Raw genomic sequence first — 13,799 nt, forward strand, 5'->3', positions numbered from 1 at the left:
GGTATCGGGTGGGCCAGAGCATGCCACGGCTTTCTAAAATTGGAGGTGATCGTCTAAGAAGCACATTACGCTTCCCGATGTGGGAGGAAGAGGCAGAGCTTGCGGATGAGACGGAAGGGCTCAACCCTGGAGAACAAGGTGAGCTGGTCTAGAAGATCATGCAGAGAGGTGTGGGTATTAAAGAGAAGTGGGGGAAAACGTGCTTAGGAAGCAGGCCTGAGGGAGAACGAAAATGGAGGGAGGCCAGATGTACTAGGCCAGCTTTTTAACCAGTTCTTCCTGATACTTGACATTTAAAAAAAAGATTTATTTATCTTGTTTATCTGAGTACACTGTAACCATCTTCAGACACACCAGGAGGAGAAGGCATCGGATCCCATCACAGATGGTTGTGAGCCACCATGTGGTTGCTGGGATTTGAACTCAGGACCTCTGGAAGAGCAGTCAGCACTCCTTAACCATTGAGCCATCTCTCCAGCCCTGGTGGTTCTTGACATTTCTGTATTATTTGGAGTCTTTACATGCGTGTGTGTGTGTGTGTGTGTGTGTGTGTGTGTGTGTCTCACAAGTAAGTGCCTTACCATCAGAAAACACAGAAAGACAGACATGTATGTGCTTAGATTGTCCCCTATCTTCAAAGATGTAGCTCCCAGGGGAACTGGGGTACGATCTGAAGACAGAAGTGTGAGGACTGGGCTCTTCCCCAGTAGCCAAACCATCCCACAGCACTGTTGTGACCATGACCCGGCTGTGAAAGAGTTCTGTCAGAGGAGACTGGGAGCTCTGAGGCCCAGCGGGGATATGGCTCTGGTGTATTCTCTGTGACTTTTACTAGGTGGCTGATCACTGAACTGTAGCCTACTGGTCGCTCAGAGAGATCACTCTTTATTAGTGCTTGTGGTAGAGAGCTGCCCAGGCTGCAGAAGGGGCTGACCATTAACTGTCACAAGGCCTGGAGTGAGCCACAAAATTCCTAGGTCTCTGCCTTCCACCCTCTTTTGCTCTGAAGGAAATCGTTAATTTTACAAACTTCATTCAGGCTTCAAGACATACTCTAAGGGCAGGCCGGGTCTCAGAGGAATTCTGTGAGGGGTTTTGAAAGCAAGCCCTGCTCTGAGAAGAGGCCAAGGCTGAAAGAAAGGGGGGCTGTCAAGGTGTGCCTGAGGGAGGGGGCTCTTAGGCCATGATCACTAGGGCCTCTCAGACAGTGATAGCGACAGTAAGAGATGCTGCAGGCTACTGACACTGAACAGTGAGGGCAGGAGCGAGCAAACAGGAGGGCCGGCTACAACTGAGTGGGTTTATGACTAGACGGAGTGCCTGGCTTCTCTGTAGACAGAGACTTTTATTATCCTCACTCCATTAAGCTGAGCTGTAACCTGGGGGAGAGAGGGAAGGGCAAGGGAAGAGTGGGAAATTCTAAGATGCCTTCCTTCTAAGTGTCAATTAACAACTTCAAAACAGGAATGCACAAAAAAAAACCCGAGGTCACAGACCCCACTGTCAGCAGACTTGTCACTTCCTCAGCTTGGACTCTGATTAAAATGAGAATCACACAGCTTGCAGGTGAGTGCGTCTTTCCCACACCACGGTGTCAGACTCAAAGCCTCCAGGAAAGGCCAGGGGAAGGGGTTCTAAGGTCTTGCAGGTAAACTCGGTGCCGGGAGGAAGAACAGGAGGAGTAGAAGAAGTTGCGTTCATGCCTGTCTCGGAGCAAGCAGGGGACGAACAGGCAGCATGGAAAAACCCAGAGACCTTGGGAGAACTAGGAGACTAGTTCCTACCACGAACAGCCTGTAGGTCTAATAAGTGAAGGACATCCCCAAGGCCAGCGAGAACCGGATGGAGGAAGCAATTATTTTTCCGGCCCTGCCCTCTTCAGCCTTTGATGGTATCTGGGGTAGGGCCAAGCCCTCTCACCTCCCTCCTCCTCATGAAACACAAGCTACTTACAAGGGGCATAGAACATGACCAAGGTGTGTTTCTTCTTCTTCAGGGTCTCCCGGAAGTTATCCCCCACCAGATGTAACACGCTCGTCTGCTGCTCTTCCCACGTGGGCTCTGGAGGCGGGGGAGCCTCGGGGCTGCAGAGGTGGGTGGGAAAGGGGGAGCCATCATGAGGAACTGGTGACAGACAGGTGCAAGCCCCACCCACCCCCCAGCCACCGAGGAACACAAATGAACAAACTTTGCACTACTTTTGGGATTTCATTTTAAAACCTTGGCTTAAACCAAACACATCTGCACCAATCCACGAAGAGGTGGGAGACTTGGCCCCCTTTGAACACAGACACCCCACTTGCCAAGGCACAGACCCTCCACCAGGTTCCCAGGCTGCCGATCTCTGGATCTCTGAATTCAGCCCTGAATGGCCTTCCACTCTCTTCTTTGAAGCTTTTGTTCTGAGAGAGAGGGAGAGAGCACCAGCCAAGAAGTGTGTGGGGCAGGGCTCCAGGGCAGGTTCTTTGCAAGCTGTGTGACTTTAGGGAAAGTGACTGACCCCCCCTGAGTCTCCCTTTGCTTTTGTTACTCGAGACAGTGGTACCCAGGACAGTAACTAAGGTCACAGATGTGTATGTGTGACACTCTGCTCGGCCCATCCTGGAGAAGTTGGGTGGGCCAATAAACAGCAGGCGCTGGATGCGTGTTAACTCTTTTTTGGTTTCTGCTTGTTCACTGGTCCCCATCCCATTCTGCCCCACCCAAGGATGAAGCTGCTGGAGTTCAGATCTGGATGTCCTCCCAAAGCCTATGTGTCTCTAGACTGGCACTGTCAGGAGGTGGTGGAAACAAGGTAGGGTGTGGTGGGAGGTTTGTTTTAGATCACTTCCAGGTAACCAAACAATGGCACTTCACAAACTGGGACCAAACACAGCTCCTCTGTGAGTCGATGATCTCAAGAGTTTGTTACAATACTGCCTTTAGCACTGTCTTATCTATTTTTGAGACAAAGTCTTGTCCTGTAGCCTAGGCTGGCCTAGAACTTATAATCTTCAGGATTTACCCTATGATGAGTGGTTGGATCGCCGGCAAATGTCACCACACCCAGCTCCCAGTTCTTTCAGAAACCTCTGCCGTCCTTGCTTCCCCTTTGCACCCGTGTCTCTCGGCAAGGAAGGCTGTAACAAAGCTGCCACGGCCCCCCCATCCCTCCACTTCTACCGCAGCCCTGCACTGCTAACTTAGGACCTGGTAGGACCTGTCCAACCCTTTCCTTTTCGTAGAGCACTATGTCCTCTGGCGACATGGTTGGCAGCACCGTGTAGCTTCCCCAGTCCCTGAGTGCTGTTTTGCTGGCTTACACTGTCAGGCACATATCAGCCACACGGGGCTTGGCCCTCTGTACACTCAGCGGTAAACACCGTGTGCCTTACCTGGAACTGTCTGCTTGGCCCACTTCTGGATGAGACCCTGCCACCCTGTATCCCAGAATCATTGACTGTCCTGACACCAGACGGCTCTCGTTTAAACACTTCAGCGATCTACTGCTTGTCCCTGGGTGGTGACCCCAACCTTTCTGAAGTGAACTCTCTTCTCAGTGTACAGAGATAAAACTCTGTCTGAGGTAGAATTTGTGGATGGAAAGAGGCTTGGAAAAACAGGGTCTGGGATACAACAAGGGCAGAGAGCCTACCTACCACGTGTGGGCCCCGAGTCTACTGACTTCCTAAGCAAGACAGGGGCAGCAGGACTTTAGGACACCAGGTCAGCCGGTGCTTTAGAAACCAGAGAGCCTGGGAAACAACACTGAACCTTTCAGCTCCAGACCACCCCCTCCAGCATGGAGGCAAGGCTGCTCAGGTTCTTCCCCTGGGGAGCAGAGAAAGAGGGGGGCGGCTGAGGGTGGGGCCTTGCTACATTCTCTTCTCTTGCAAGAGGCGCCTCCTGGGCCCCATACTATCTGTGTTCTATTCCACACACCGGGGTTTCTCTAACCACCGTGCTGGGAGGCCCATTCACATCCTTTAAGTCCAGACTTGAGGAAAACAGTCTGGGAATCTATGTCTAGCACTTGCTATACCTGGTGTATACCAGACACACGCCCAGGCCTGAGGAGCCGGCCACCGATAAACCGGGGCCACACTCACTGAAGCCGATGAAACACCCAGAACGTGACTGTTGCCTTCAGACCTTCACAGGTTACATCTCTTGGCTTCTTGGGTCCCGGTTCAAGGACGGGCCCCTAAGGCTCACTTCTCCTCCTTTAAGGCCAAATCCGGGGGCTGGGGGCTACGAGTCAGGTCACTTATCAAAGCCAAGAAACGAAACAAGAACTTACTTCTGCATCCACTCAATAAACTTCTTCTTTGTTCTGAGTGCGGGCACCGCTTGCTGCTCGCCATTCTTAAAATACTTCAGGGTAGGAAACGCTGAGATGTGAAACCTTTCTGCCAGGGCCTCGTTGACGGTGGCATCGACAGCTGCAAGGACACCAGAGCTCTGGGGTGGGGGAAAGGCCAACCATGCATTACAGCCTCAGAAGTGGTGCTGCTGGAGAGAGGAGCCCAAGTACTGGCCCAACCCTCCCCGGGGCCTGCTGGGACTTATCCCAGGGATCAATCAGACCCTGACACATGCCTCACTTCATAGTGAACCTGCCTCACCAACTATGCTTGGCAGAAGAGGCCCTGCTCCCAAGAGTCATCATGGGCCCAGAGTAAAGAGAGGGATAGGCAGGGGTCCCCCAGTTAGCTACTGGTACATACATGGTCTTATAGGCTTTCAGACCTATTCAGTCCCTGGGAGGGACCATGTCTGACCATGATGATGATGTCTTTATTACTAGGGGACATAGAGCTACTGCACACCTCCAGGGACAGGGAGAGCCACTTTTGAGGCCTATAGAAAATCACAGTAACTCTAGGAGCCAGCGGCCCTTCGGAGGGAACGGTAAGAAAGGAAGTTTACCTCAGCATCTCCATGGAGGACTTCGGCCGCGCTCTCAAACTCCGGCTTCATTTTCTTACAGTGTCCACACCCTGTGGGGAGAGCACAAGGAAAGGTCTTCTCATGGCACGGGGGCCCTGGTACCTCTGGGCTGCCTCCCTGAGACTGGCTGGCCTCACTCCCAGAATCTGGGTACTGAGAGATGGTGACAATGACAGTCAGCTCAAAGAAGTCTTCTGCTTAGTCTGTGGGGGATGGACTGAGGTCATAGAGACCAAGGCACACAAACAAATAAGTATATAAACAGCGAAGTAGCACATATCCAGGCCTTAGTGCTGGGCCCTGGAAGAAGTGCTGCCTGTAGGCCCTTACATGAGTCCTATGTGGTAGGTACTGACAGGGCCACTATTCTACAGGTGAGAAACTGCAGCACCAGGGTGGATCGCTGCCTGAGATCGACCAGACAGACACAGTCAGAGGTGTGCTGTAACACCCAGCAGTGCAGCCGGAAGCCCTGGCTGCAGATGTGGCCTGCAGACATGGCATGCACTTCCTGGTACTGTGTTGCAGTCACTCATCATCTTTCCTGGGCTGCAGGGCAGAAAGAATCATCCAAGGGAGCAAAAATATGGAAAAAGTTAAGTTCTGAATACCCACAGGAGAAGGTATGAGGCACAGGCACGGATCAGTACAAACCAATGTCACTTCCTGGGGATACAGCCTGCTCTTTCCTGACACATGCACAAGTGTATCTAGGTGTCATAAAGAACAGAATCTCACACATTCAAAAGCAAACAGGGGCCAGTGAGATGGCTCAGCAGGTAAAGACGCTTGCCACCAAGCTCGATGGCTTCAGTTGGATCTCTAGGCCCCACATGGTAGAGGGGGAGAATTCTATAAGCTATCTCTGTAGTACACTTATGCTATATGCATGTATATACACATGCATGAACACACACAAATCTACGTTCAAAAAAGTTAAAGACAAAATAAAAAAAATCTGCACTTAGTGTGGGTAACATTAGGGGATCATCTATTTGCACTTGAAGAGTGGTTTCTGGCTTTGGATGGTGAAGAGGCTATGTGGTGAGGAGGCTCAACAGCTGCGAGATGCCCTCAGAGGGAGCCTCGCTGCATGGGGACCTGACACAAGCCAGCTGAGATACGATGTTCATGGTCAAAATGGAGGCATTCTACAGTGCTAAGGGACCTCGCGGGGCTACCTCCAGCCCGATGCTTCTTATGCTCTGCTCAGTGACTGCCCCATTCTCGAGGCTGACCTCCTCTCAGTAGGCAGAGTATAGAGTTCACCTTGTACAAGAAGAGAGTTAAGTCCAGAGGCATTCCTGTTGTTGGGGCTGGGTCTGTCATAACCGAGCCAGGCCTAGAGAAGAGGGCAGGCAGCAAACTTGTGCTTCCAGAAACAAGCTGGCTCAGGAGGTTCCCCAAAATACTCCGTGCCCTCGATGTGATGTGTGGGGTGCTGGTGGCAGGGCCTGGGCAGTGGGATTGTAACTGAGGTCAGCGGATGGAAAATGGAAAGGCCTACTGACAGGAAATTACCACTTCTTTCTAACTGAGAAGTCAGTGCGGCCGGATCCTTGAGGATGAGGGCTTGACCTTGTACTACCTTCATGCCTTTATCCCGTTTCTGTCCTTTGATGCCACTGCCCTGCTGGGGTGGAAAATGTACTCTATACCACCTGCCAGCTTCTATCAACAGAGGCCCAGAGGCGGCAGGCTCAGAGACCAAGAACTGACTCACTGGCAAGAGGGGCTGTGACCGGCCCGAGACCCATAGCCTCTGTGCCAGGCATGAAGACGGCTACAAACTCCAGATTCTTCTGCTCATACACACGCCTCTCTGCTCTACGTCCAGCCTTGTCTCCCAGGGCAGAGTAAGGAGGAGTTTGTTTTCTATACACAACTGTTAAAAGCTATCCCAGCAGCCGCAAGACACACGACAGAGATCAGCATTTTATAACTCTAGGAGATGGAAGGACCAGTCCTCCAGGTTCATCACAACCCCCCACCCTGATGGATGAGGCTGAGCTGTGAACCACCCTGTGATCCCAGCTGGTTTGGCTCCCACGTTGAGTCTTTCTAGCTCATGTCAGCTCCATAGACTGAGCTGTTTTTCTTCCAGTCATAAAATACTTCTTATTCAGATTATTTCCACGGCATTTAATTTTAGGTTGCCTGTGCTATCTCCTGATATTTATGAGCAGCCAGGGTCTCTTTTCACAACATAAATCTTATCATATTCCCTTGCTTCTAAAACTTAGCAAGGGCTTTCTGCCACAGGTGGTAGATTAAAATCTAGGCTCCTTATCATAACTGTAAGCCCTGTACCACCTGCTCCCACCTGGCCTCCCACCTCAGGTCAGGTCACTTCCTCTCATCTGTTATGATACAGTCTCTCTCCTGTCGCATCAAGCGTACTTCTACCTCAGGACCCTTAAGTGTGTTCCCACAACACCTCAAATACTAACAATGCCTACCCCCCACCCAGTTCATTCATTCATATATATATGACCCACCAACCCAAAAAGGCTTCACCCCACTGTTCTCTTCTAATAGCCAGTGTTTCCCCTAACTTTATTCAATCAACCCTGTGCGATCTGTTCATGTGCAGCCTTTCTCCTCAGCTAGAAGGTTAAGTTCATTCAGGCAGGGGCTTCTATGAGTGAGCTGTCCATCTGGTTAAGTCTGGTGTGAGGCTCCGTGTATTTCTTGAATGAGACCTCAGGGCTGCACTGTTCAGGTTTCTACCTGTGTATGGCAGTGCTATAGATAGGATAAGGTCCCCCAAAGGCCTATGTGTTAAAGGCTTACGCCCCACTTCACGGCACTTTTACAAAGTGGCGAAGCCTTTAAGATGTGGGGCCTAGTGGACCAAGTTAGATCTCTGGGATGTGCCCTCAAAGTGACAATGGACTGAGGCCTGTTCCTCTTCCTGTTTCCTAGCCACGCATGAGAAAAGAAGCCGCTGCCACCATACACTCCGACCACCATGTTCTGGCTCACTACGGCCTAGAGCAGTGGTTCTCAGTCTTCCTAATGCTGTGATCTTTAATACAGCTCCTCCCTCATGTTCTGCTGACTCCAACAATAAAGTTATTTCATTGCTGCTTCATAACTGTAATTTTGCTACCGTCAGGAATCATAATGTAAATAGCTAATATGCAGGATATCTGATATGGGACCCCCCAAGCATGGGTTGAGAATTTCTGGCCTAAAAGTAATGGGGCCAATGAATCATGGACGGAGATTTCTGAATTGCCCCTTCTCAATTTTGAGGTTGACTATCTCAGGTATTTTGGTACAATGATAGAAAACTAACACAAAAGGCTCAAGTAGATATAATCAATGTTTTATGGTCAGGGGTACAGGTCGTTGCTAAAGTGACTAACACCCCTTCTTGGCAAAGTGGGTGGCCAAGCTGCTCACTGTACACACACACTCCCTCCGTACTACCAGAGGGCACTCCTGTTGCCCGTTCCCAGTCTTAATGATGTCTTCAGAGATCTCCAGCCTCTGCATGCTGGTTTAGCATTTCTGGTACCTATGACAGCTCACTAGAAATCACTAAGGTTTTCCATTCTAGCATCTTTCCTTCTACTCTCCGAACGAGACACCAAGAGAAGGTGACAGACAAATGGGTTCAGACAGTTTATGATAAGGGGCCCTGGAAGGCCCAGACAAAGGGAAAGTCTGGCTTAGTAACACCTTCCTTCTAAACAACATCCATTTGGGGGTGGGGGGGGAAGGGCTGTGGTGATACAGTGTCTGTGTTACCCCAAGTCCCGACCTCCTGGGCCTTGCATTCTGGGTGTTCCCCAGCTCTGTGAGCTGCAAGTAGTCAGAGGAGTGTTAGATGTGGGGAGCAGGGCTCTGGCCTGCTGCATTAGTGTCCCTACTGTGATATGACAGGCCATTAAGGTTTACGGCCAAACTTCCTTGTTGAGTTTTTATCGTCCGTGTAAGCATGCTTGCTGCTAACTCTGTGGTCCGCAGAGGTCTCATACAAACAGCTCTATCCCATTCTCCTTGGGTTCCGGGGATGCTGGCCTCCTGCCATCCCAAAGCCCCCAAGCCCCTCTAGATTATACTAAATCCACCTCTACTGGCCCTGTCTTATAGACTACCACCAGCTTCCCTGGACTCTGAAAGCAGTTTCTATAAAACTCTCTCGTAGCTCAGTTCAGTGGGTTTCCTACCAATGCTGGGAGAATCACTGATACTTGGGTGCTATCGAGAGCCACTGATTCCCTGACCCCTTGGGACCGAGCCAACCCCGATGGACAGTTCTATTTATCATAGCCTTCATCCTGTAGACGTTCCCCCTCCCCCATCTTTTATGTTACTGTGAAATGCTGATAGCAAGCTTTAAAATTTTTATTTGCAGGTTTCAATCCTGAGGAAATAATCTGACATGCGGATAAATATTTATGCATGAAAGTGTTCTTGGCAGGCCGGTTTATAATGGGAAATTCAGTAAACGACTCAAAGTCTCAACATTATGTCGCTGGTTAAGCAATTTACGGTGCCATTACATGATGGGATCAGGTGGCCACCAAAAGCACGAACAAAAAGGTGTTTTTAGTAATGTAAGAAAATATCAAGAAGACAATGTTATAGGGAAAAGATGATTAGGTAAATAAAAAAGACACATACAAACAAAATAACAACAACAAAAAACCCCACTGAAGGTAAAGTTCCTTCCCCTGGCACAACAAACAAAACCTCAAAAAAAAAAAACAAAAACAAAAACAAAAACAAAAAAAAAAAAAAAACCAATGTTACATCGAGGACAGGACAATGGTGTCTTATTCTGGGGTGGATAAGCTAAGGGGAGGAAAAGTAGATGCCCCCAGACCCCAGAACGGCTTAGTACTGGGGCATGGCTTCCAGCACTGCTTGGGTTAATTTTTATCCTCACTCCACTGGTTTGGCCATCCGACCTCTGGCAGGTTCCTTGGCCTGCTGGTGCCCGCCTCCCTTTTTATGAAACGGGAATAATGATATCAACCTGACAGGATATGTCGTACAGATGGAATGAGGTCATATATGAAAAGTGTCTAGAATTAACACCCGATTTATAGCAATTACTCAGGAAATATTACAGCGTGGCTTTGTACAAGGAGAAGCACCCAGAAGCAAGCTAACGACTAAGGGAGAACATCGGAGATGAAGAGGAAAACGCATAAACAGATGAAGAGTAACACCCATGACAACAGAGCTCTGGGTGGAAGGACAGACAGCCCAGTGGGAAGTAGGCGAAGAGTATGAGTAGGTTGTTTTCATGGAAGAAGCTTGAGAGGCTGGAGCACTGGCTTGGCTCTTAAATGCCCCTAAAATCTCAAGTGTCCAGCCGATAGTGTTGTCAAGAGATGCAGAGGCGGGATGTCCTGGGAGGAGTAAGGTCACTGGAGACACATCCTTAAAGGGTGTAGTCCCTTCCTTTCTCTGCTTTCCCCGACTACCTCAGTCTCCTCCACCATGTGCACCCTGCCACGATGTTCTGTCTGACAGAGGCCCAGAAGCAACAGGGCTAAGTAACCACAGACTAACGACCACCACTGAGACCATTCACTTCCCATCCTTTTCATCTGGCTTTTACTAGGAACGTTTTCAGTGACGGAAAGCTGGCTAACAGAGCAGGTTACCCCATGGAAGGATGTTCAGTGTCTTCAAGCAAGGAGAGCTGTAGGCGAGCTGCCTGTTAGTGAGTTTAGCAGGGATGACAAAGGCCGGGAGTATCTGCCTGTATCCCCTCCTTCTGCTTCGCTGACCTCGATTTGTGACAGAAAACAACCCACAGGAGGGAAGGTTTCTTTGGGCTCACGGTTTTCAGGAATTCTGGCCCATTGCGGAAGTGAAGGCCTGGTAGATCAGGCTCTCTCATGGCAGTGGGAATGTGGGAAGGAGGCTGTTCATAATGGACCAGGCTGCAAAGAGGAAGGCCAGAATGAAGGCCCGGTGGGGTAGCTTTCAAAGGCTCAACCTCAGTGGCTTGTTTCTAACTGCTAGGCCCCTGCCTCCCACGGCTTCCCCAAACACTGCTATCAGCTGGGGACTGAGCATTCAAAACATGGGGTTGTGAGGGACATTTCAGAAGGATTGCTGCAATAAGATACCGTGACCAAGACAACTTACAGAAGGAAAGGTCTATTTGAGCTTATGGCTGCAGAGGGGAAGATAGAGCCCATCTCCACCACCACCACCATCATCACCATCACTACCACCACCATCACCACCACCACCACCATCATCATCACCACCACCATCATCACCACCACCACCACCATCATCATCATCACCACCACCATCACCATCATCACCATCATCATCACCACCACCACCACCATCACCACCACCACCACCATCATCATCATCATCACCACCACCACCACCACCACCACCACCACCACCACCACCACCATCATCACCACCACCACCACCATCATCACCATCATCATCACCACCACCACCACCACCATCATCTATCATCACCACCACCATCTCCACCACCACCACTACCACCACCACCACCACCACCACCATCATCATCAAGGTGAGGAGCTGAGAAAGAAAAGAGCTCAGCTCTTAAAGCCAGCAGAAACCAATGAGCCAACTGGGAATGACCAGTGGCTTTCAAAGCCCCAGAGCCTATTCCAGTCCTACTTCCTCTGGTAAGACCATACTGCATACGGCTACCATGATGGACCACAATGCATGAGGGGCCATGTTGGTAAGGCATTTGCATTCAAACCACAAACCACAGCACCAAGGTTGTCAGGGTTCTGACTCCGCCACCTAGGTAAAGGTACAGTAAAGCATTTCTGGATGTTTCTAGAAATCTGTGGTCCATCTGTGGCAAGCAACTCCACTTTGTCAATTAATCCCAAATATTTAGCTGTGGCCTCCAACATAACATCCAAAAATGTTTCCTGTGCCGTTTGAATGGTGAAGAATTGAGGACAAATGTCTATCACTGGGGGATTTGTTTAAAATTTATGGCATATCCAAATTATAACACAATGCTTGGTGCTTAGATTTAAATGTCAACACTTACATCTGCAGGAAAACATCAGAGCCTACTGGTAAGTGAAAACAGTCAAATCACAGAAAATAGATAAAGGCTGTCCCTGCTCATATAAAATTAAAAAGAAGAAAGGGAAATTCCATAATGTAGATGAAGAGTTGCAGAAAGAGGTGGCGATGCTGACATTAGTAGTGTCCAACCCTGGGGTGGAGAGAGGGCTTCCCACTGTTTGCAGCCTGTGAGCTCTGCGCTGTCAGGAGCAGCAGGGGGATCAGGGGCAGCAAGAGCAGCAGCAGCAGCAGCAGCGGTGGGCGGGGGAGCAGCAGTAGTAGCAGCAGCAAAAGGCATTACTGTTATTCTTGAATTATTTGTACACTTAGAAAAGCAGCAGCAGCAGAAAGGCTCTTAGAGCAGGATGTACACAAATCTATATATGTGCTGACAAAAAGGCCAGTTTTAATGTATGTTAAAAGCAAGGGGAAAGGGTCTGGAGCCGTGACTCAGCGGTCAAGAGCATTTGCTGTCCTTGCAGAGGGACCAGGCATGTATACAGTACACATACATACATGCAAGCAAAATACTCATACATATAAAACAACCAAAAATATTAGCAAAATGATGCTTTCAAATGGAGCAGTCCTGACTGGAAATGGACTAGAAGTAGTTTTGTTCTTCTCGGTCATTACTATTTCTCCACACCATGGAGCTTCTTTCCCCCAGGCATTCCAGGAGAGGTGCAGACACCCACTAGGAAGGGCCTGGGAGGTGAGGCTCGACAGAAAGCCTTGGGTTTGACCCCTTGAACTACAGACCTGGATGTAGCAGCTAATGCCTGTAACCTCCACACTTGAGAGATGGGAAAGGAAGGTCAGAAGTTCAAGGTTATCCTTGATTGCATTGGAAGTCTGAAGCCAGCTTGGGCTAGAGACCCTGCCTTTAAAAAAGAGGAAAGGGGGAAAAATGAAGGAAGAAGGAAAAGGAGGGAAGAAGGGAGGGAGGAAACACCAGGGAGAGAAAGTGAGTGACAGCTGCTTGACTTCTTGCTCAGAACGAGGCAGACATAAGCAGATGGCACTGGAGTGTGGCAATAGCCAGCACCTGTGGCTGTGCCTTCTACAGACCCTGCTTTGCCCGCTGAGGGCTGAAGTGGGCCTAGACTTCCATGATGCAGCATTCATGCTAAGCCCTTCATGGGGGCAGGGAGGTCACAGGCGAGGCTTAGATGGCAAAGGAGGGGGAGACACTCCAGGGCTGCAAAGCCAAGCTTTGCCAACACATGAGCCTATCTCTCTCTCAGCCCTTGGCTTCCATTTGCACTGTCCTCCGCAGGAGGCCCAATCTAGTTCCTGGAGAGTAAGGCCCACGGGGCAAACCTGGCCGTAAGCCACGTGGCTACAGCTGGTCTATGCAGAGGGTGGTCTTGACTGCCCAGGCATCAGCTGCACTGGGGTGTCTGTATGGCTTGCTGGGAGGGAGGGAGGGAAAACCAGGAAGCCACTGGGTGAGCTGAGGCAAAAAGAAGTAAAGAAGATGGGGGCCAACAGAAGTTTCATGGTCAGTCCAACTACAGAGGATTGACAATATACGACGACCAGGGCCCATATGCTCGTTCCTCTAGGAGCTCAGGATCGTGGCCCACAGGTACCAAACACATGCCATGCCATGTCAACCTAGGGCTGCCAGGATCTCCTGCTTGGGTAGGCATAGGTCAGGAGGGAGGCCTTCTCTCCCTAGCCACTCAGGAAGAGCCCAGGGCAGAAACAACCATTGTGTCAGCTCTTAGCACATGTACAGAAGTAACACTGCAAAGCAAGACTGGAGGTCTCACAGGGTCCGCTGGGAGTAAACTGAACCTTCTTCCCCA

At 50.0% G+C, this 13,799-nt stretch overlaps 1 protein-coding gene across 1 annotated transcript in view; it reads right to left on the minus strand.

The window, feature by feature from the left end:
- Pdia5 (protein disulfide isomerase family A member 5) overlaps positions 1-13,799 on the minus strand; it is an 85,647-nt gene that overhangs the window by 8,344 nt on the left and 63,504 nt on the right. The window contains exons 12-14 of the mRNA XM_032900160.1: positions 4,909-4,979; positions 4,280-4,440; positions 1,954-2,084 (exon numbers count right to left, since the gene is read on the minus strand). Of these exons, the coding sequence (XP_032756051.1) occupies positions 1,954-2,084; positions 4,280-4,440; positions 4,909-4,979 (363 nt within the window). The remainder of the gene's footprint in view (positions 1-1,953; positions 2,085-4,279; positions 4,441-4,908; positions 4,980-13,799) is intronic.

The sequence above is a fragment of the Rattus rattus genome, chromosome 4 (assembly GCF_011064425.1).
Source record: "Rattus rattus isolate New Zealand chromosome 4, Rrattus_CSIRO_v1, whole genome shotgun sequence".
Lineage (NCBI taxonomy): Eukaryota > Metazoa > Chordata > Mammalia > Rodentia > Muridae > Rattus > Rattus rattus.